The sequence below is a fragment of the Notolepis coatsorum genome (assembly GCF_963971535.1).
Source record: "Notolepis coatsorum genome assembly, chromosome: 15".
NCBI classification, from domain to species: domain Eukaryota; kingdom Metazoa; phylum Chordata; class Actinopteri; order Aulopiformes; family Paralepididae; genus Notolepis; species Notolepis coatsorum.
The window spans coordinates 78,871,330-78,896,473 of NC_140179.1; the positions used below are offsets into that span (position 1 = coordinate 78,871,330).

General features: G+C 41.6%; 1 protein-coding gene across 2 annotated transcripts in view; it reads right to left on the reverse strand.

Moving 5' to 3' along the window:
- Nucleotides 1-9,040: 9,040 nt before the first annotated feature.
- Nucleotides 9,041-25,144, reverse strand: part of def6c (DEF6 guanine nucleotide exchange factor c) — a 32,117-nt gene continuing 16,013 nt past the window's right edge. For both annotated transcript variants that reach the window (XM_084330320.1, XM_084330321.1), the window contains exons 6-12: nt 20,992-21,100; nt 18,896-19,107; nt 16,209-16,316; nt 13,063-13,229; nt 10,827-11,028; nt 9,831-9,921; nt 9,041-9,614 (exon numbers count right to left, since the gene is read on the reverse strand). In XM_084330320.1, the coding sequence (XP_084186446.1) occupies nt 9,406-9,614; nt 9,831-9,921; nt 10,827-11,028; nt 13,063-13,229; nt 16,209-16,316; nt 18,896-19,107; nt 20,992-21,100 (1,098 nt within the window). In that variant the 3' untranslated portion in view covers nt 9,041-9,405. The remainder of the gene's footprint in view (nt 9,615-9,830; nt 9,922-10,826; nt 11,029-13,062; nt 13,230-16,208; nt 16,317-18,895; nt 19,108-20,991; nt 21,101-25,144) is intronic.

Sequence of the window (25,144 nt, forward strand, 5' to 3'; positions counted from 1 at the left end):
GGGCAGGGGTGAGGTGGGTTCTGGGGTTCAGGTCAAGTAGTAGTCTGACCAGTTTGTTTTGTGATGTTTGTAATTTTGTTTTAAGCGCCTTTGAGGTGCTTTGGTACCATGAGGTGCACGCATAGTCATAGTACCCTTGAATGAGTGCTCCTGCCAGAGTCTTCAGGGTATTCTTGTTTACCAGAGAGGAGATCCGGTACAAGAATCTAGTTCGTTGGTTGACTTTTTTTTATTACATTGGATGCCATTTTGTCACAGGAAAGATTTGCCTCTAGGATGGAACCCAGGTAGGTAATTTCGTCTTTCCTTGTGACAATATTGTCACCCACTGTAACTGAGAAGCCGTCGGTCTTGCTGAGTTTGTTATTTGAACCGAAGAGAATGGACTCTGTTTTGCCCATGTGTAATGATAGTTTGTTATCAGCGAGCCATATGCAGATTTTGCCTAGTTCCGAGCTGAGGGTTTTTTCAACCTGCAACTTGTTCTTGTCAGAGACCAGCAGGGCTGAGTCGTCCGCAAACAGGAACAAGTTGCAGTCACAGGCTGACGACATGTCATTTGCATAAATTAGGAAGAGTAGCGGTCCTAGTATGCTTCCTTGTGGAACACCACAGCTCACTGTGAGGGGGGGGGGATAGAGTACCGTTTACCTCTACCATCTGTTCTCTCCCCTCCAGGTAGGATTGCATCCAGCTCACTGATAAGCTATCAAAACCAATTGCTTTTAGCTTGTCCATTAGAATGGAGTGATTGACAGTGTCGAAGGCCTTTTGTAGGTCCAGCATGACCATGCCGCAGTATTTGCCCGCGTCCACCTCTTGTTTGATGTGGTCACACGTCAGGATACCAGACTTTGGTGTCAGTTTTATTGAAGCCTATGGGCGATGTAAATAACAATACAAAAATATATATACAAGCTATATGAGGAAATATATACCAACCAATATATCAAACAGAAAACAAACTAAGAAGTGTGTGTCACACACAAACACTAAAACTCCCTTAACTTAAGGATTATAATTATTACACTCAATTACTGATCACATAAACATTTTACACCATCAACTGTATGGGGCACGTGCCCCAGTAAAAGTGGTCTAAATACGCTGATGATTTGAATATAATCTATTTTGAGCCCATGCCCTCCATGCATGATCCGAGAGAGAGACGGAACTCAGGACTACAGTTCAACTAGTTGTTGAGGCTTCATTCAGAGCCAAAGATCCGAATGGATCTGCAGGTGCAGACCAACTATCAAACTGGGCAGCGGTTCTGGGCATCAGTACTTGTTTCGTGGTTGTGGCTGCATACGAGTCGATCTACAGAAAAAGGAAAGGTCCTCTCACCGCTTTATGGCACAGAGCACAGCAGTAGCCGCAGATGTCTGAATGGTCCTTCAATAAAGGAACAACTGTAATTCAGATTCAGATTATTTTATTGTCACATCTTTTTTAAATCTACATACATTCAGATTAATTTAACTGGAAGAATAATCTATAACTATAAACTAAACATAATACACAACGTATATTATATCTATACAAACTATACTATACTAACTCTATAAATAAACTATAAACTAAAACTATAAACTAAACTATAGACTAAACATAATACACAACGTATATTCTATCTATACAAACTATGCAATACAAGGTATGGGCTGGGCGATAAAACGATAACGATAATTATCACGATATATTTTAATAATCGATAATAATCAATAATAAAAATAATATCGATAATTAAAAATAAATTTATTATTATTGTTATTATTATTATTTTTGTATTGTGATCTGCAACAAGGCAGCTTTAAAACCAGAGACAGTGGACAGACTTGTCTTTATTGCCTGCAACTGCAAGTAATGGCTTTGCTTGTCCAAATGACAATACTGACCAAATTGAGATGTATTTTTCTCTTGTCCATTTATTTAGTTTGCTTTCTAATTTAAAATACAGTTTGAAACCGTCTGTACACAGTAGGCTATGTGTGCTAGCAGAGCTAGACTCCAGTCACGAGTCACGGTGCACGGTTTTGTCCACCAAAAATGCGCCAAAAGATAGAAAAGAAACTAGCAGAGCCTGAACTCCCCTATTAAACACAATCATCCAGTGTGAGGGGCTGTAACACTAAAGATGGCGGCAACGAAAAAAATTGCTGCAAAATAAACATACATTTGTTGTTTAAATAATAATTAAAAAAAAATATAAAACCTTTTTTAATACTAATAAAAATATCGATATCAAACGATATGAAAAATCTTATCATGATATATCATGATAACATTTTTGGCCATATGCTTGCGTGATAATTACTGTGATAATATACTGTAATTATCATTGCAAACATCCTTTTTATGGGCTGTGGAGAGAAATGTGAATCGTATGAATATAGAAATGTGGCCTTGTCGAGACAGAGAAGCTTGGACTCAGGGAGATTGGGTTAATTTATCGATGGGGGCGACAGTGGCTCAGATGTAGAGTGGTCATCTGGTAATTGGAAGGCTCCCTGTTCAATACCGGCTCCTCCGGGCAGCGTGTCGAAGTGCCCTTGAGCAAGACACATTGCTCCCGATGAGCAGTTCGGAACCTACAGTAGCATGACTGCCTCCGCTGTTGGTGTGTGAGTGAATGGGTGAATATGTGAGGCATAAGTTGTAAAGCGCTTTGGACAAAAGGGCTATAATACTGAAAAATTTTGTCCATTTACAATTCCACAGTTCATTGGCCATGGTTGTCATTTAATGGTAACCACCTGCTGTGGGTCCGTGGATAGATTCTGAACTGTTGTTTAAACCTCATATTGAACTTTTGTTGTCTCTGAATGTACTTAAGCTACTTATCCAGTTCAGTTTACGTCACCTTACAGTACACTGGACTAAAGTACTAATGGACACTTCACCTTACAGTACACTGGACTAAAGTACTAATGGACACTTCACCTTACAGTACACTGTCTGGACTAAAGTACTAATGGACACTTCATCATACAATACACTGGACTAAAGTACTAATGGACACTTCACCTTACAGTACACTGGACTAAAGTACTAATGGACACTTCACCTTACAGTACACTGGACTAAAGTACTAATGGACACTTCACCTTACAGTACACTGGACTAATGTACTAATGGACACTTCACCTTACAGTACACTGGACTAAAGTACTACTGGACACTTCACCTTACAGTACACTGGACTAAAGTACTACTGGACACTTCACCTTACAGTACACTGGACTAAAGTACTAATGGACACTTCACCTTACAGTACACTGGACTAAAGTACTAATGGACACTTCATCTTACAGTACACTGGACTAAAGTACTAATGGACACTTCACCTTACAGTACACTGGACTAATGTACTAATGGACACTTCACCTTACAGTACACTGGACTAATGTACTAATGGACACTGACTTCACTTCCCTCCACAGCCGCAACCATGATGTAGCACTAAATGTATTTATGTAAAGTAATGCGTACTGTCTGCGGTCTGTTGTTTGTCATGACGTCCCACGTACATTGTACGTGAGGTCCTGCTGTCATTGACCCATGTGTGTCTGTACGTAGTACTGTTGTACTCCTTGTAGTACTGTGGTACTTGTGTAGTACTGTGGTACATTTGTAGGTTGTTTATAGGCTTTTGCATCATTGCACCAAAACAAATGCCTGTGCCTTGACTGTATTTGCAGAATAAAGCATTGTTGTTGTTATCTAAATACTGTCATGCTTGAATGAGTTACATCTGTAACCTGGCGTTTGAAATCCTCATTTTGCAGATTTGTAACCAGGATCCTATTGTTCTGCTGTGAGGAGGACATGTTATAATTAGACATAGAACTTGCCAACATGTTCTGTGTCTCGAGAGCTTGGGCACATCTGCCACCCTTTGAAACTCTGCCAAATGACGATTACCGGAGGAGAGCACACTTCTAGTGAGTTGCAGCTATGACAACAGAACGATAGGATTCAGGAAAAAAATTGGCTAATTGCCTCTTTATTGGACTCGGATCTCTCAGTGTTAACAGTACCTGCTGGAGGTCATTGATGAGTTTGTTATTGTTCTCGAGAATCTGAGCACACAGCTGCAGCTGGCTGTTCAGAGCCTCCCACCGCTCCTGAAGAAGCACCTTCTGCTTCTGAGATGTAAATCTCAACGTGATTACCCTGGTTAAATAATGAATAAATAAAAATACAAATTGAGCCAAACCATCTTATAATCATATTAAACACAATCATCCACCATCCTACCCTTTGTTTTCACATGATGTCACAATGCCCCTCTGCAGCCATTTTATGTCCCTCCTATTCCATTCAGTTTAATAACATTTGGGACACAAAATAGTGCATGTAGGGGGGTCCGGGGGCATTGTCCCCTGGTAGAAATGTTTAATAATTTGAATACGCAAATGAAGCTTTTAGGAGTATTTTGAAACTAGAATTACAGAGCGGGAGTAGATACACTACTCTTGATAGCACATATTATTGGGGGGACAATTCATAGTTTTCCTAATTTGGGGGGGACATCCCCCCCCCCCCCCCCGGGATCTGCAGCCATGGGGCACTCTCAAAAGGGCTTTTTTCTAGAATATCACATGTTGTTTTTAACTTGTTTTCATTGTTGTATCTATTGTCAGTATTATAATGTTTTTTTCAATAAATGTATCCCATCCATCTGCTATGTCATAAATGTCTTTATGTGTTTTCCAAAGATTTCCATAATCATGCTTTTTGTCCTCAATCTTTCTGGCTCTTGCTTTTGGGTCATTAGCTAAGCAATGGCTTTGAAGCCAAGACTTGACATATACATCTGGTCTGAACTTTTTCAGTGGAGGGCCAACACACTTGATGAAAAGCAAGGCTGACATGCTTTTCACCTCTAGGGGGCTTCTAGTTGTGGTTAAAATGTTCATCTGACTAAACCCACGCCCACACTCAGCTGTGGAGATGACCAGAGAGAGTTCACTGCTTGGAGGAGGGGTTTCAGGTCTTCTGGTGCTGGTGGCATCATTTCATCATCAGTTTTGTGTGTGTGACCATGTCAATATATTCCCTCATCCCTCTCTGAACTTGTCTGCCATTGTCAAGCTTGAAAAAGGAGCAGAGTTCCTGTACTTCCTTTTCAGCATAACGCACCCCACACACATCAGACTAGAAGGCTGCAGCACTCTGATGTTGTTTAGAAAGCTCTGGTATTCTTCCTTACTTCTCTGTTTACCAGGCAGGCAACCCATTCTCGTCTCAATACTAGCAGCCAAGGCATGAAAAAAACTGTTGGTTAATTTCTCTGCTGTGCCTTGAATTATTTGTCAGAGCCACCCCTTTGAATAGCATAAGATCACCTGCTGCCTGAGCCTCTTCTTCTGCCCTTGGTCCAGGTTGCTCTGCCATTGATTTTAGCACACGCACCTCCCGAGTGAGACTTACTTCGGCCTTAGGGAGTGTCATATTTCTGTCTTGAAGGGAGAGAGAGAATTCAGATAGCTCTTCTAAAGCATAATACATGACTCCAAGATTCTGGACAAAGCTTGCATTAGAGAGGCGATGGGCTAAACCACTGAACATGCATCTCTCTGTTGAGCTTCTTTTAGGATCAACTGATGCATCAGAAAAGTGCTTGTGGAGCGCTGGGTACTGTTGCCATACAGCTTTAATGGTCCTATAACTAGATGCCACTCATCTAGTGCTGAGAATTCTCCCTATGTTCAGACATTGTACTGCAAGTTCCTCACAACATTCAGTGAGCTCACAGCGGTTTTTGGAGGAGGCATGATAGAAAAACACTTTACACTTTTTTAATTTTTATTTATAATTTTTTGTATTTAAGATTTTAGGTACACTTTGTCAAAGAAAAACTGGAAATCATTCATGCTCCTTCGCCGTCAATATTTTCAATATGCGCAAAACTGAATGTTGAAATAGCAGTAATACCATGTTCATTGATAAAATTACATAAGAGATGGGAAGGGGGGATGGTCGTTTTAGAAGGGGGATGATATTGACAATTTTTTATTTCAGGGGGGATGCCATCCCCCTCAACTGGAGTACTGCCAGTAGCACACCAGTAACAAGTTTGGTAAACGTTGCTATGGAGACGGTGCTCTTGATGACTGTTAGACAACTATACTGGTAATGTTCAGCATTCTTTATTATATCATATGTTATTTATAGATATATTCAGTAACATAAACGTGAAGTTACATTGTTTGCATTCATTGTGACTTTAGTCATTTTGCAGAACGCTTGTGACATAATCTCAATGTACGTGTTCGGAATTTCCCAGAGAGGAACTAACAGTTGATCACAGTTGTTACACTGAAACATGTCCCCCGATGTGGCGGTGATCTTTGGCAGCACATGGTAATATATTAATTAGTCAAAAACTTTATTGTACAAAACTACAAAAATCATTAAAATGTGTTTAAATCACACATCCATGAATATTTCACATCATAGTTACTTTAACATCTTGGTATGCATCTCTTGCTATCTATACTTCTATATAAACGCATGCTTGTGCACATTTCTTAAGTATTGCAAATGCAAATACTTTCCTCAGTTGGCATCAACTCTTGTTTGCGTGTTGGCAATTCACAATTCATTCTGGTATTATTGAAGATCTGAAAACTAAACTGTGTTCATCTGGTCCTCGTCAAGTGGTAAATTTAAATGTCTGAGTTTACCACCAGGAAGTTGCATCAAAACAACCAGCAATATCATAAATACAGCAAGAGAACTCAGGGTAGTTTCATGATGCTTGCCTTTATGTGTTATTGTGGTGCATGACCTGTGTGGGGGCATCAACAGTAATATACGAAACTACTGTGATTCCTAAAAACATATCCAAACCAAATGCATCAAGACACAAGATGAGGGCTCTAGTTCTAGGGAAAAACTAACAAATAAATCCTTTTAAACTAATCATTTTACAGAAGTACAGAGTGATACGTAGCCTACTGGTCAAATATAATCAAACCCCTCCCACCCGTTGGAAGGGGAAATCTCAGAACAGTTTGAATTCCCCTGAAACAAGTGAGGCTAAATAAACCTAGGCTAAGTCACCAGTCGGCCATCCAATGGGAGATGGGGGTATGGATAACCTCGTTCCCAGTTTTATCTGCTCCATGAGATAAAGACTGGTAAAGCACTACGGCCGAAAGTGTGTATGTGGTTGAATTTCAGGTGTATGTACTTCCCCTGGAAGCTGCCTCCGAACGGACCAAACTTTTCCCGAATCCTGTCGGCAAACAAGCTAGAACGTCCCGGTCATGTAGTAAATTCTTCAGGCAAAGCCGTTGCAGTGGCTTAAACGAGGAAATATTGTGCACTTCACACGTTTCTATAATTGTTTTGTCGAAACCGGAAAGCCTGTAGCCGCCTAGCCGGTACTTCCTGTACTTCCGTTTTCACACTTTAGGAGGCATAGCTTTACCAGCCTAGAGGGTATGGATGGTGCATGCTCAAAATTGCGCTGGTGGAATGTTTGAGGACCAAATTGAATGGAAACGTGGCCAAATTGTAACTGTCCAATGTGTTATATCTCAATGACGTGATAATGAGTTGAGACATCTCCTCCATTTACTCTCCTAGGAAACAAGCCAGGCTGCCTATTTGCATCCCTCCCCTAGCCCCTTTCGGGACTGTGATGCACAGAGTGAATACACCGTCCCTTATACCTCCATTGAAAAATCCTACTATTAAGTCTGTCTCGCTTTTCTCCTTCAAAACGCTTCTCGTACAAGTATCGCAAATACATTTCAAAGGTACTCACAGTTGCATGAGGGTTCCGGACAGACAAACGGTTTGAAAGCTCTGTGCTGCTAATAAACATAAAAAAAAATAAAAATAGAAACTGGTCAACACAGCTTTAATTCCGACTGTGGGTGCCTGATGCGCCAGCACAGGCGCATCAGGCACCCACAGCCGGAAATAAAGCCGTTTTAAGCCATGTTGACCAGTTTATAAAAATTATTTAAAATGTTTATTAGCAACGCCGAGTTTTCAAACCCTAGCGTTTGTCCGTCCAAAACCCTCGTGCAACTGTGTGTACATTTGACATTTCTCTGCGATACTTGTACGAGGAACGTTTTGATAGAGAAAAGCGAGACAGACTTAATTGTAGGGATGTTCGATATTGTCTTTTTTACCGATACCGATATACCGATATTGTCCAACTCTTAATTTCCGATACCGATATATGCAACCTAGCATACCGTGCGGCAAAGGGAACCGCTCCCGCCTACCTCCGGTCAATGGTCTCTAACTACACACCCTCAAGACCCCTACGCTCTGCATCTTCTGGCCGCCTCAGACCTACTCCTATCCAAGCTCCGGGAGGGTCATCAAAGAGAAGTCGCCTATTCTCAGTCCTTGCCCCACAATGGTGGAATGAACTACCCACCCCAGTTAGGACAGCCGAATCACGTCCAATCTTTCGCCGTCGACTAAAGACGCACTTCTTCAACCATTATCTGAATTAAAAAAAAAAAAAAAAAAAAAAAAAAATCTAACCCTAACTAACCGTACTGTCATGCACTTGTCCTAATAAACTAACCTACACTGTAGCACTCAACACTTTGATGAACATTGTTGCTCAGCTGATAGAGTTGTGCCCTTCCTGATGGCTTGTCGTACAGAACTTGTAAGTCGCTTTGGATAAAAGCGTCAGCTAAATGACTAAATGTAAATGTAAATGTAAATGCGGGGTTCCCCCCCCAAAAAACGGAATAATTTCAGGTAATTAACATTACATATCTCTTGTTGTGGAATTATGCATACTTTTGACAATAAATAAAATCAGAATTTGTTCTTACTTGCTTGCCTGGGTAAATAAAGGTTAAATAAATGTAAAAAAATAAAAATAACTTTTTTTGGAAAACCGATACCGATCATTTCCGATATCACATTTTAATGCCAATATCGGCCGATAATATCGGACATCCCTACTTTAAACCCATTCATGAGAGCCACATATCACATGAGAGCAGGGGGCCAGGGAGCTCAATCTGAGAGAAAAATAAAACAAAACTAAAACCTGAAAAATCGATTTAATTTAGATTAATTGACTTGAAATGGAACTAATCAATCAAAAGAATCAGACTGCCCAGCACTAGAGGGATCCTGGTCCAGCTGAACACTTGGCCCATGCAGTCACCTAGAGGTGTTTGCGGGATATTTTCACAGCTTTGTGACTCATTAGTTAATTAGTTAGCTTGACAATACCTGTACTAATCTGTTGAAATGTCCATTTGAATTCATTACCCCAGATGACATTGGTCGTTAATTTTTTCAAATGAAATAAGACCATGAAAACACGATCACCAGCCAAATGTCAAATTTTTACAGTCAACAAGTACGAGAACCACCCAAATACACAAGTCCTCCCCCAACTCATAATCATAACGTTGATTGTCCAATGGGATGTGGCTGTGTTGCCTCCGATAGGCTGACAGCCTCCACTTGTTTCTCAAGTCCCTCCTCCTCTTTCGTTGACTGGCTGTCCTGATTGGCTCTTGCCTTGAATTTGGATATAAACTCATTGCTGGCCAGCGCGCCTTCCTTCTTTGGACATGTGACCTTTGTTGACATACGATGTTCCACTCGGTCTAGAAAAGAAAAGGACATAATCATTAGATTCATTGTAGTTCACTGATCTCTCTATGGAACAGCCTGAATCGCCCACATACTGGCCCCTGACATCCACATCATACTGTAACCTGACATCATACTGTAACCTGACATCATACTGTAACCTGACATCCACATCGGGTAAGATATTCACACGTGATGCAGAGGACAGGTGGACAGGGAGCACACTGTACCTCCAGGAGCGATGGGCACCATCAAGCGGTTGAGCTGGACGTTCCAGTGACGGACGTGTTGACTGGCGTTCCTCAGCTTCTCCTGAACCTCCTGCGGTCAGAAAGAGAATCAGACCAGTAGTGTCTCTTTTCATTAATGATGGAAGCTACTCCCGACGTGTGAGGATCAAAGTGATTAGAATTTGAAGAACTCAGCATTCTAATAATGGACGACGTACATTACATTTACATTTAGTCATTTAGCTGATGCTTTTATCCAAAGCGACTTACAAGTTCTGTACAACAAGTCATCAGGAAGGGCACAACTCTATCAGCTGAGTAACAATGTTCATCAAAGTGTTGAGTGCTACAGTGTAGGTTAGTTTATTAGTTCATTCCACCATTGTGGGGCAAGGACTGAGAAAAGGCAGGTTCTCTTTGATGACCCTCCCGGAGCTCGGATAGGAGTGGGTCTGAGATGGCCAGAAGATGCAGAGTGTAGGGGTCTTGAGGGTGTGTAGTTAGAGACCATTGAAGAAAGGTCGGTCAGGGGGGAGGATTTGGCCGGCAGGTGGAGCAATTCTGTTTTGCTTAGGTTCAGTTTGAAGTGGTTGGTCGTCATCCAGGCGGAGATGTCGGACAGACCGACGTAAAGACGACCGCCGGTCATTGAAACATATAGAGTTCAAGAATTACAAAAAACACTTAAAAGGAACACGGCAACATTTTGGGAAATTAGCTTACCGTCTTCTCCAGAGAGAGACGAGAAGATAGATACCAGTTTCCTCTCTGTGCGTTCAGTAGAAAGCTATCTGGCTGCACGTTAGCCTAGCTTAGCACAATGAATGGAAGCGGACAGTGCTGGTTAGCCTGGACAGTGCTGGTGCAGCAAGATAGCTTTCTACTGAATTTTCCCCCAAATGTTGGCGTGTTCCTTTAAAAGGGTTCATAAATAATAATAATAATAAAAAAAAAAAAAAAAAAACCTGAGTCTCTCATTTTCTCCCCTAGTCTTACCTCCAGGTGTTGGTGGCTCTTTTGGCGGGATGCACAGAGACTCTGGAGCTCTTGGGAAGCACAGTCCAGGGCAGAGGGGGCCTCGTCCTCGTCCATGGCCCCGTCTACAGCCTCCTCTGTGGGGCTGAGGCTCTGTGAGACGCGGTGCTGCGCCTGGAGATCTCTGTACTGCTTCCTCTTCTCCTCCTCAGCCTGCAGCAACCTGGAGCCACGTGGTTTCATTAACATTATAGCTGTTAATATCATACAATGACAAAAACGTGGTTGTGCCCACATTTCAAGTTTGTTTATTAAATATCACAATATAAAATACACATATTTTACGGTGAAATGCTTGGTTCTGTATGAGCCCCTGAGGGTGTGCTTCATACAGTAAAAAAAGTAAGTAAAAAAGTTTATTTTTTAAGTAAGTAAAGAGGAATATACATAATATACAATCTAAAGTAGTAAAAATTAGTAAACAGTGAGGTACAATGCAGAAAATTAGGTACAAAACTTTGAGGTAAGGTGCTATTGCAAATGAGGTATGAATGTAGTGCAAATCTCTTTAATAATAGATACATATAAAGTGTGTTAAAGTGTCTAAAGTGAGTAAAGTGAGTGGTAAGGTGAGTGTTTGTTTAAAGTGAGTGTGTACATGTGGATGTGTGTGCAGTGTGTGTAGATGATGGGTTGTTACATAGTGTCATTGTCATTGAGCATCCTGATGGCCTGGGGATAGAAGCTCCTTCTGAGTCTATCTGTGCTGGCCATGAGACTCCGGTAGTGCTTGCCTGACCGCAACAGTTCAAAGAGGCAGTTGTTTGGGTGACTAGAGTCTTTGGTTATTCTCTTAGCCTTGGCCCTGCAACGCTTGTTATAAACGTCCTGGAGAGTGGGAAGCCCACCTCCAATTGTGCGTTCGGCTGAACGGGCCACTCTCTGTAGTCTGCTGCGGTCGTGTGCGGTGCGATTCCAAAACCAGGAGGTGATGTTACCAGTCAGGATGCTCTCTATTGTGCACGAGTAGAAGTTCTTGAGGATCTTCTGACTCACTTTGAACTTCCTTAGGCGCCTAAGGAAGTAGAGGCGTTGCCATGCCTTCTTCACTACACTGTCAATGTGTGTGGTCCATGACAACAAGTCAACCCTTCCTGCCGACTTGTTGTCGTACAAAACTTGTAAGTCGGTTTGGATAAAACCGTCAGCTAAATGACAAAATGTAAATGTAAAATATGCATAATGTGCGCATTTGTGTTTTTGTCTACTCATGTGGGTCTGTGTGTGTTTGACTCTTTCTGCATGTGTGTGTGTGTGTGTGTGTGTGTGTGTGTGTGTGTGTGAGAGTGTGTTAAGCACTCATGTGGGTCTGTGTGTGTGTGTGTGTGTGTGTGTGAGAGAGAGAGTGTTAAGCACTCATGTGGGTCTCTGTGTGTGTGTACACATGTGTGTGTGTGTGTGTGTGTGTGTCTGAGAGGCGCACACAACGACACCAACATCCCCCAGGTATCTTGCGCCATCATCGCTAAACCCCGCCCCCACCCCCCATCCCCGGAGCAAGTGTCATCATTGAACACAATGGACAGCTAAGAGTGCGTGTGTGTGTGTGTGTGTGAGAGAGAGTGTTAAGCACTCATGTGGGTCTTTCTGTGTGTGTGTGTGTGTGTGTGTGTGTGTGTGTACACGTGTGTGTGTGTGTGTACTAGGGCTGACCCCTATTAGTCGAATAGTCGACTAATCGATCGAAAGGAGCCGTAGTCGACTGCCAACCTCTTAGTCGAATGCAAAAAAAAGAAAAAACCATAAATAAATTTTTTTATTAAAAAAAAAAAAAAATATCATTCTTTCCAAAAGTAAAGAGGCCTAGAAGCGTGGCTAACGCTAATGGCGCGCATACCAGAGGCTAACTGCCTAAGAAAACGGGCACAGAGGCACTGAAAGAGGATTTCACCCATCTAATGAACACACTAGACTATGACAAATATCAAGATGTATCCATCAGTGGACCAATTGCATGCTTTTGCAGAGGACAAGAAGCCTTCCGTTGACTCCTTCAGACATTAAGCACCCCCCACAGCCCAAATGGAATAAAATATATATATATATTTTTTTAAATGATACTTTATTTAAAAAAAAAAAATTTCATAGTCTACTAATAGTCGACTATCGGCTAATTTCGGCCAATCAAAGTCGACTATCCAAATCCTTAGTCGGGGACAGCCCTAGTGTACTGTGTACACGTGTGTGTGTGTACTACCTCTCCAGGTCGAGCCTGGCCCTCTCCTCCTCCTGGCGAGCCTGTATCTCTGTGTTCAGAGCTCCTTCTAGCAGCTTCTGGGTGACTTCTAGCTCCTGTATCCTCTTCCTCTGGACCTCAGCCTCCCTCTCCTTCACCTCCATCTCTGCCTGCATGCTCTCCCTCAGCTGGGAGCACACACACACACACACACACACGATTCAAGAGTTTATTCATCACATACATACCAGGGCATACAGTGAAATGCGGTTGGCAATGCCCGCTTCGATTGTGCAATAAAAACAATAGTAATAATAATAATAATAATAAAAAGATAACTAGAATAGACATGTTAATAATTCGCTTAAAGGCACTGGATCCTATGTACACACCTATACAATGTGCAGTTGTTCTTCTATGTCCCTATGCTAGAAGTCCACTGGCTCCCAGTCAAGTTCCGCATCACCTTCAAACTCCTGCTCCTCACCTACAAGTCCCTCCATGCCCTTGCCCCCCCGATACCTGTCTGATCTCCTCCACCAGCACACTCCATCCTCTGATCTAGGTCTCCTCTCCATCCCTCGCACCAGGTTACGGACTTTCGGGGACAGAGCCTGCAGCGTGGCGTCCCCTACCCTCTGGAAATCTCTCCCCCCCGAAATCCGCAACGCCCCAACCCTGGACACCTTCAAAACTGCTCTCAAAACACACCTCTTCACCAAGGCTTTTCCCCATCAGTTAGTTTAGATTAGATTAGGTCCATTATCCCTTACCTGCCCTCACCCCCCCCCCCCCTACTTCCCTAGTCCTATTTTTTGTCCTGATTGTGAAGCGACCTTGGGTTCTATGAAAGGCGCTATAGAAATTTGATCTATTATTATTATTATTATTATTATTATTATTATTATTATTATTATTATTATTATTATTATTATTATTATTATTATTATTATTATTATTATTATTATTATTATTATTATTATTATTATTATTATTATTATTATTATTATTATTATTATTATTATTATTATTATTATTATTATTATGCTATATTTGCTGTTACTAACTATACTATACAACAATCACAACAAGTCCTTTTCTTAAAGTGTCCTTTCCCTTCCTTTAAAGTGTCCTTTCTTGTGTGTTTAAAGTGACCTGTGGTGCGTTTTTGTGTGCGTGCGAGTGCAGAATGTTGTGTTGTGTGTGTGTTCATGTGTGCTTGTGTGTGGAGAGATCAGTGTTCAGTGTTCTGATGGCCTGAGGGAAGAAGCTGAGCCTTAGTCTCTCTGTTCTTGTTGCGTGTATACGGAGGCGCTTGCCTGACCGCAGCAACTTGAACAGGCTGTTATTGGGGTGGTGAGGGTCCTTCATTATTCTACAGGCTCTGGATTTGCACTTCCTGTTGTATAAGTCCACACAGATGTATTCTCACATGAACACACACAAATGCAGAAAGAGTCAAACACACACAGTTAATTGAGCGCTAACCTAATTACCTTTTCCCAGGAATGCTCTGCCAGTTACCCAGGTGGGGTATCTCCCGGGCCTTTCTGTGTGGAGTTTGCATGTTCTCCCCCTGTGCTCACTATGGTTTCCCCTCCCGATAAGATAAACCCAATGGAAAAACATGCACAACAGATCGCTAACACTGTCCCCCAGGCCGCTCCCCTTATCTGCTCCCGGCTGCCCTTGGGGGGCAGGGGGGACGACGACAGGATGGGTCAAGCGCAGAGACTCAATTTCATCGGCGACCCAGAAATTCCATGTGTGTAAAGATAGAGCTGCTGTTTTATAATGTCAGTAGTGAGCTGAAGTCAACATCACATCCATTATCATTCTACCATTAACATTCAAAACTATGATGCTAATGTTATTAAAAGTTCCAAAAGGGACCAACAAGGTTTGATTGTAAATTAAACAGAGCCCCATAGTTTTGGACTGTATACAATTATTAATTGACCCGTCTCTAAAATTGGAGGATCAAGATCCATTATATTGTGTGATGACACCAAGTCCCCAAATGTGATGTCTGTGGGGATCTGTGCTAGCATGGCTAATGCTAACACCTGTTTTTATACACCTGCTTTTATCTTATCACGTTTTTATTATTATTGGTAGATATGATTTACTTGAATTTTTATCATGTGCTTACTTTTTACTTCATGAGGCAGACGACTGACTGAGAAACTGTCATTGTCTGAATACGTCTATTGTGTGAGCTATCTGAGATACCCTGAATTTCTCCAAGGGGATGAATAAAGTATCTATCTATAATAATTTATAATCTAAAATATAATTTATCTGTCATATTTCTCAAAAGAAAACATTTCTGAAATATCGGATAACGTCAACTGAAAGGTACAGTTTCACTTTTGATTTGATTTGAAATCTTTATTTCGAACATGTAAATGAATACAAACAAAATAAATAACTAAACAAAATCAAAACATAACTCAATTTACATGTTCGAAAAGGAGTAGGAAGAAGTATACACTTATTTAATCCTACCCCTTTTCCACTACTCAAATGTGTACTAATTTAAAACATTAAAAAAACAAAACAAAAAAAACTAAAATTATATATGTAAAACATGAAAGAAATAAAATAAAAATGTAAACACCCGTGAATATCAAGTCCCTTCCTCATCCCTGTACCTCGTGAACATCATTTCCTTGTACATCAGTTTGAATTGTCTCATGTTTGGACATTGCTTTAGCACCACATTTAGACTGTTCCACAGTTTCACTCCACATATTGAGATGCAGTGTTTCAGTTTCACTTTTCTTTTCATATCACACTTACTGTCACCATGCCGTCAAATATGATGTGCATAGATTGGGTGGATGTTATGATATAACGGTATAAATATTTTTCACATTATCGTCTACCCCTACTTTTAATCGTCTACCCATTTTCAAAGATCAAAGCCTACGGGGCTGTAGTACAACGCGGCCGTCCCGGGTTCGACTCCCGGACCCGGCGACCTTTGCCGAATGTCTTCCCCCCTCTATCTCTCTCCTCCCATCCTTCCTCTCTGCCGGACTTGTATCCGAAATAAAGCCAAATAAAATGCAGAGAACAAATCTAAAAAAAAAAAAAAAAAAAAAGATCAAAGCCTATGGAATTTGAACCTTGACCTTTTCGTTTCCTAGGAGACCTCATCTCACCGTCTCCGCCTCCTTCAGCTGGCGCTCCAGCTCCTTCTGCACCTCCTTCTGCCGCCTCCTCTCCCGCTCCTCAGACTGCCTTCGCTCCGCCTCCAGTTCCCGTGCTTGCTGCAGGACACACACACATGCAGAGGACTATAATATATTATACTGCATAATATACATACATACAGGTGCAGCTCAATCAATTAGAATATCGTGGAAAAGTCAATATATTACGCTGTATTGATGCAGTCATTTGTGCAAAAGGAGCTCAAACCAAGTACTGAGTGAACATACATGAACATACCTTTCAGAAGCCGGCCATTATTACATTTTCTTTATTGGCCTTATGTAATATTCAAACTTTCTGAGATACTGAATTTTGGGCTTTCATGAGCTGTAAGCCATAATCATCCAAATTAAAACAAATAAAGGCTTGAAATATTTCACTTTGTGTGTAATGAATCTATAATCTATGAGTTTCGCTTTTTGAATTGAATTACTGAAATAAAAAAAACCTTTCCACGGTATTCTAATTTATTGAGCTGCACCTGTACATAATATACATACACTATAAATGTTACATGGCACATATAATCAGGGGTGTAAAGTACTTGAGTAATTGTACTTTGTACTTTACTCAAGTATTATTAGGTTTGTATACTTGTACTTTTACTCAATTACATTTCAGAGAAAAAAAAACATACTTTTTACTCCTTACATTTAAAATGCAGACCTACTAAGTACAAAGTACAAATCTCGCAGGTCCAACTATTTTAATTAGTATATTTGTTTCTCTGGCCGAACTAACTTTAACGTTATTAATCCTGCGGTCGCACTTTATTTAAAAACAGCCAATCAAATCCCCATTAATGGAAAATTAACCCGCCCATACCCATGCTGATTGGTCCTTGTGCAAGACTAGAAAGCGGGGATCTTTGATTAAACACCTGCTATCAGAAGAATAGACGGTCAGAAAAAGTTTTTACTTTTACTTTACATTTCACAAGTACATTTCAAAGTAGAAACTTTTTTTACTTTTACTCAAGTGTGTTTTTAGCCAGATACTCTGACTTTTACTTGAGTACGATTTTGTCATACTGGTGGCACCACGTGATCATTGCCAAATTCCACCCCACCCAAGAGATATCTACAAACTTCATTCAATTGTTGTGCTGAATATTTAGGGATCTTTAACAACTAGTCCTATTAAGAATCCTTGAGACGGTACCCATACTTTCACTTAAGTATAATTTCTGGGTACTTTTTACACCCCTGCATTGATTGATTGATTGATTGATTGATTGAAAAGTTTATTAACAGATTGCAGAATGGGTACAGTACAGTACAGCTCAATACATACAATTGTTAAGGGGATGCAGACCAGAGAAAGACTTTCGTCTTGTTTACATCAGGGTCCCCCATTTTCAATTCATCATAACATATATGACATACATGACATACAGATGGACAGTACTGCTACATCTATACATTTATGACATATCAGATTTGCAAATACAGTACTGTTTGTGATACAAAAAGTGTCCAGAAAAAGAGTATATACATTTGACGTAGAAACTGTACATTGGAGGAGGTTGGGTGGGTGGGGTGGGGTTGGTGGGTGGGGGCTGTACATTGGAGGGGGGGGGGGGGGGGGGGGTTGGGGTGGGGACACTGTACACTGTACATTGGAATACTGACAAAGCCATACTTGGTCATTTACTGTACAACTGGGTTAAGACATTTGTAGGGGCCAGTTTCGAATTGCAGTCTCCCGTAAGTGTTCTTTGAGAGTGTTTTTGAACGTGGGTAGTGATTCACATTCCTTTACAGCTTTGGGTAGGGCGTTCCACATTGATGTGGCATAATTGCGAATCCTTAGGGATGCACCGATACCGTCACCGGTATGGATCTTGGGACGATTACAAGCTAAAACAGCATATCGGTATCTGAGAATTCTCCCTATATGAAAATCCGGTACCAAGGACCTGTAACAAGCAACTTGGTTCAGCGTTCTTGGCGCATAAAAAGCATGTTAAATGATCTCTCTGATGGAGAAAAAGGGAATTACATAGGGTGACCTATGTCTCTACTTTTAACATTATAACTTATAGTTATAAGTAATGTAAAATCGTCTGAAACACTCAATCCGCAGATCAAATCACACATTCATGGGATTCAAATATGAACAGAGGGTCAATATGCTATTGAGGACATCTTATTCTGACATCCTGTTGGGATGTTATATCCTAATGTGAAAAACTGTGATTTTTATGTCTGCTCATTTTACCCTTGCTATTATTTTACTTATTTTTTACTTTTAACTCTACAACCCACTATCCGCTGGGTGCATAATATAACCTTTATCACATTTTGTAACAGATTACAGAAATTCAAGAAGCCTATTGGAACGTGAGGTTCTGATATGATTTGATTAATATATCTGCATTATTTTATCCCACTTTATGCTTTTCTCTTGCTGCTTGTTTTATGTCTTATTTCTTACTGATGTAAAGCACTTTGAACTGCAATCCCCTGTATGAAAGGTGCTATACAAATAAAGTTATTATTATTATTGGTATACACACGTGCACAGACATATGCATGCAGGCATTAGGGATGGGCATTTCAATATCAATATTCTCGTAAAGAATTGCACTTAATCGGTTAACTGAACTACAATCATCTCTCCTCCCCTTTCTCACCTGAATGATGGTCTCTATCTCCTGGTCTTGTCGTTCCTTTTCTTTTTCCATTTCTTGGACATTCAGGTCATCCGATTGGCTGCTGCCACTGCTCCGGCTACTCAGGCTACGCTCGCGTTGGCTGTGCTCGCGCTGGACCCGCCTTTTCAGTTTGAGTTGATGATGCAGGGAGGGCTTGCCATCACTCTGGAGACTGAGGGCTGTCTGAAGGGCTGGACACATAGGAGCAACTACCTTTTATACAATGGAATGCAAATTTCTTGATTCTGATTGGCTGAAACAGTCAAGTTAGACGTTGTTATTTCGTATAACACACTCCACGTGACCCCAGATCCCTCCCACAACCGAATAACTTTTTTCTTCTGTCTGAATGACTCCGCCATAGATAGACAAATGGAAGTACTGTATGAATAGCCTTTGAACGAATCCTCCAAAAAAGATACAGTCAACTGGAATATGTTAGTTTGTTACACATATGTTGGATTATGTAATTGGTTTGTCATGACCCATTGTGAAACAAAAGAAAAACCGCAGACAAAAAATGTATTAAAAAAAATGGCCGTCTATCTTTTTTTTGTTGTCAGACCATTGGATTTGATTGATTGATTGATTGAACATTTTATTAACAGATTGCAGAATGGGTACAATACAGTACGGCTCAATACACACAATTGTTAAGGGGATGCAGACCAGAGAAAGACTTTCGTCTTGTTTACATCAGGGTCCCCAATTTTCAATTAATCATAACATATGACATAGATGACATACAGATAGGCAGTACTGCTACATCTATACATTTATGACATATCAGATTTACAAATACAGTACTGTTTGTGATAAAAAAAAATAGTCTAAAAAAGAGAGTATATACATTTGACGAAGAAACTACATTGGAGGAGGTTGGGGGGGGGTAACTGTACATTGGATTATCGACAAAACCTTACTTGGTCCCAAGAAGAGGGTACATTGGAGGGGGTTGGGTTTGGACATTTACCAGTTTCGAATTACAGTCTCCTGTAGGTGCTCTTTGAGAGTGGTTTTGAAAATGGGTAGTGATTCACATTCCTTTACAGCTGTGGGTAGGGCGTTCCACATTGATGATGTGGCATAATTGCGAAACGTGTTTAGTCCCTTGTTTGAGCCGAATCTGGGTGTCTAACTAGTGGATCTACTATTGGATCTACTTTCTCTGTGGATGGTTTTGTGAATAAATCTCCATTATGCTTCAATTTCTGTGTGTTTATTGTATAGGAATAAGGTTGGGTGAATTGGGCCATTGTATAAATGCATTACATCACTTGAAGGTGTGTGTTATACTCATTAGATCACGCCTAGGGGGGTCTAACGACCCTCCGCTGCGCGTCGGGCCTAACAACCACCCCTAGGCGTGATCTAATGAGTATAACACACTCCTGTGCGTGATGTAATGCTTAATTAAATTATTTGAATCCACAGATCATACTGTATATTACACATACATACTGTCAGATTAAAGTATTAATAGTGGTTCAATGCTTTTGTGGACTTCCTTTTGGCACAGTCTCTCCCACTATACTGCCTGGCTACTAAAAAGAGGAGATTGAACATAATCATCAAGCCATCTGCTGGGCCTTTCTCCCCAACAGACCCACAGTCCTCAAGCCACTCACTGTAAATCTATGGATATGGCCATGGCTGCTAAATGTACAAACTTTTTTATTTCTATGTCAAATATTGTATGCCCACACACAGGTAATGTGTGACTTTACACTGCACCAGAAATAAAGTGTAGGTTCCTCTGAATCATAAAAGGTATAACACTTGATACTGACTCAAATAATAAAGCTCAGTATAATATCAGCAAAAATATAACACTATGTCCAGGCGAACCTTTGCCTATGTACTGTTGGCTTTAGAGGGTTTAATAGAGGGTCAGTAGTTCTCATGAATTTTCAAGATGGAAAGCAAGTCAATATGGCGCAAAAACGCAACACATTATCACTTATCACCAATAGATGTCGCCAAAACCAACAAATATGAGCATCTTTCATGTGATAAATGATTGCAGTCAATACATGACTCTGGTGTGTGCCTGTTACTCTCATACACAAACACACCTTGGATCCACTCCATCTTCTGCCTCTGGTCAGAGGCGCTCACCTCATAGGTCTTACTCTGGGTTTTCACACAAAAGAGACAACGCTTCCCCTCCTTGTCTGGAACAGCCTAGGAGGGACAGAAGAAATGGCTGTATTCATAAATCACATAGACAAGAATGAGAATCAAATGATTATCACTGCCATCTGATGTATTAGCCTCAGCCACGGGTGCACACTGCTAAAATAAATAGTTCAAGTTTCAAGTTCAAGTTTGTTTTTATTTGTCACATATAACGTACATGTACTCTACAGTGAAATGCTTGGTTCTGTATGAGCCCCTGGGAACGTGCTTCATACAGTAAAAGAGGAATAACACTATACAATATACAATACAAGCTAAAGTACAACCTAAGTACAATCTAAGTACAGTGAGTAAAAATGCAGACAATGAGGTACAAATGCAGACAATGAGGTACAAAAACTTTAAGGCAAGGTGCAAATGCAAATGAGGTATGAATGTAGTGCAAATCTCTTTAATAAATAGATAAATATAATGTAGTGTTAAAGTGTCTAAAGTGAGCGTTAAGGTGAGTGTTTGTAGTCAGTGTAACATTTGGTATATTCATCCTTTTCCTTTTTTGGCACTGATGGATTGTGCTTCTGAAACTGAGTTATATAAGTATATCTACGCCAATTGTTTTTGATGGAGTCATTGGTAGGAATATAATGAAGATACAGACTTCTAGAACAGGGCTCGGTTTTAGGACCCCTTCTCTTCTCCCTCTACACTAAATCACTGGGTAACATTATCACGTCTCATGGCTTCTCCTACCACTGTTATGCCGACGATACTCAACTCTTCCTCTCCTTCCCTCCCTCAGATATCCACGTCTCTGAGCGGATCTCGGCCTGTCTGTCCGACATCTCCGCCTGGATGACGACCAACCATCGAGAATGCAGCTGTGACCGCGTCCCCAACTGCCAAGAACCTTGGTGTTGTCCTCGACGACCAGTTGAACTTCTCTGCTCACATCGCAGCGACAACCAGAACCTGCCGATTCCTCCTGAGCAACGTCAGAAGGATCCGCCCCTTCCTGACAAAAGAAGCCACCCAACTCCTCGTCCAATCAACAGTCATCTCCCGCCTCGACTACTGCAACGCACTGCTCGCTGGCCTCGCGGCCACTGCCACTAAGCCTCTTCAACTCATTCAGAACGCAGCGGCCCGCCTGATCTCAAACCTACCGAAGTCGGCCCATGTCACCCCACTTCTTAGGGACCTGCACTGGCTCCCCATTGCTGCACGAATCCGCTTCAAGGCCCTCGACCTAGCATACCATGCGGCAAAGGGAACTGCTCCCGCCTACCTCCGGTCAATGGTCTCTAACTACACACCCTCAAGACCCCTACGCTCTGCATCTTCTGGCCGCCTCAGACCTACTCATATCCAAGCTCCGGGAGGGTCATCAAAGAGAAGTCGCCTATTCTCAGTCCTTGCCCCACAATGGTGGAATGAACTACCCACCCCAGTTAGGACAGCCGAAACACGTCCAATCTTTCGCCGTCGACTAAAGACGCACTTCTTCAACCATTATCTGAATTAAAAAAGAAAAAAAAAAAAATCTAACCCTAACTAACCATACTGTCATGCACTTGTCCTAATAAACTAACCTACACTGTAGCACTCAACACTTTGATGAACATTGTTACTCAGCTGATAGAGTTGTGCCCTTCCTGATGGCTTGTCGTACAGAACTTGTAAGTCGCTTTGGATAAAAGCGTCAGCTAAATGACTAAATGTAAATGTAAATGTACATGGTACTACATGGTACTACATGGTACTACAGGGTACTACATGGCACTACAGGGTACTACATGGCAATACAGGGTACTACATGGTACTACATGCTACTACATGCTACTACAGGGTACTACATGGTACTACAGGGTACTACATGGTACTACAGGGTACTACAGGATATTACATGGTACTACATGGTACTACATGGCACTACATGGTACTACAGGGTACTACAGGGTACTACATGGTACTACAGGGTACTACATGGTACTACAGGGCACTACATGGTACTACAGGCTACTACAGGGTACTACATGGTACTACAGGGTACTACATGATACTACATGCTACTACAGGGTACTACAGGGTACTACAGGGTACTATAATATATAATAATTTAGGACCTGCTCCGAGGTCATCAATTGGCACACATGCGATGCATGCATGCAATTCGTATCTGCGATTAACCCATCCCGTCGTCCTTCCCCCCCAAGGGCAGCCGGGAGCAGACAGGCACAACGTGAGCCGCGCCAGGGGACCAATCCAAGTGCTCCTGTCCGTCTTCGTCAAGGACGCCACAGCGTTAGCGATCTTGTTGTTGTGCATGTTTTTCCATTGGGTTTATCTTATCGGGGGGGGAAACCCTTGCGAGCACGGGGAGAACATGCAAACTCCACACAGAAAGGCCTGGGAGATACCCCACCTGGGTAACTGGCACCATGGAAACCTGGTCCCCAAGCGGGATTCGAACCCTGGACCTTCTTGCTGTGAGGCGACAGTGTTAACCACTACACCACCGTGCCGCTGACTACAAGGATGTCTAACCTCTATAACACAGCTCTTATCCAGCAGGATGTCTAACCTCTATAACACAGCTCTTATCCAGCAGGATGTCTCACTAACCTCTATAACACAGCTCTTATCCAGCAGGATGTCTAACCTCTATAACACAGCTCTTATCCAGCAGGATGTCTAACCTCTATAACACAGCTCTTATCCAGCAGGATGTCTCACTAACCTCTATAACACAGCTCTTATCCAGCAGGATGTCTAACCTCTATAACACAGCTCTTATCCAGCAGGATGTCTCACTAACCTCTATAACACAGCTCTTATCCAGCAGGATGTCTAACCTCTATAACACAGCTCTTATCCAGCAGGATGTCTAACCTCTATAACACAGCTCTTATCCAGCAGGATGTCTAACCTCTATAACACAGCTCTTATCCAGCAGGATGTCTAACCTCTATAACACAGCTCTTATCCAGCAGGATGTCTAACCTCTATAACACAGCTCTTATCCAGCAGGATGTCTAACCTCTATAACACAGCTCTTATCCAGCAGGATGTCTAACCTCTATAACACAGCTCTTATCCAGCAGGATGTCTAACCTCTATAACACAGCTCTTATCCTGCAGGATGTCTAACCTCAATAACACAGCTCTTATCCAGCAGGATGTCTCACTAACCTCTATAACACAGCTCTTATCCAGCAGGATGTCTCACTAACCTCTATAACACAGCTCTTATCCAGCAGGATGTCTCACTAACCTCTATAACACAGCTCTTATCCAGCAGGGTGTCTAACCTCTATAACACAGCTCTTATCCAGCAGGATGTCTAACCTCTATAACACAGCTCTTATCCAGCAGGATGTCTAACCTCTATAACACAGCTCTTATCCAGCAGGGTGTCTCACTAACCTCTATAACACAGCTCTTATCCAGCAGGATGTCTCACTAACCTCTATAACACAGCTCTTATCCAGCAGGATGTCTAACCTCTATAACACAGCTCTTATCCAGCAGGATGTCTCACTAACCTCTATAACACAGCTCTTATCCAGCAGGATGTCTCACTAACCTCTATAACACAGCTCTTATCCAGCAGGATGTCTAACCTCTATAACACAGCTCTTATCCAGCAGGATGTCTAACCTCTATAACACAGCTCTTATCCAGCAGGATGTCTCACTAACCTCTATAACACAGCTCTTATCCAGCAGGATGTCTAACCTCTATAACACAGCTCTTATCCAGCAGGATGTCTAACCTCTATAACACAGCTCTTATCCAGCAGGATGTCTCACTAACCTCTATAACACAGCTCTTATCCAGCAGGATGTCTAACCTCTATAACACAGCTCTTATCCAGCAGGATGTCTAACCTCTATAACACAGCTCTTATCCAGCAGGATGTCTAACCTCTATAACACAGCTCTTATCCAGCAGGATGTCTAACCTCTATAACACAGCTCTTATCCAGCAGGATGTCTAACCTCTATAACACAGCTCTTATCCTGCAGGATGTCTCACTAACCTCTATAACACAGCTCTTATCCAGCAGGATGTCTAACCTCTATAACACAG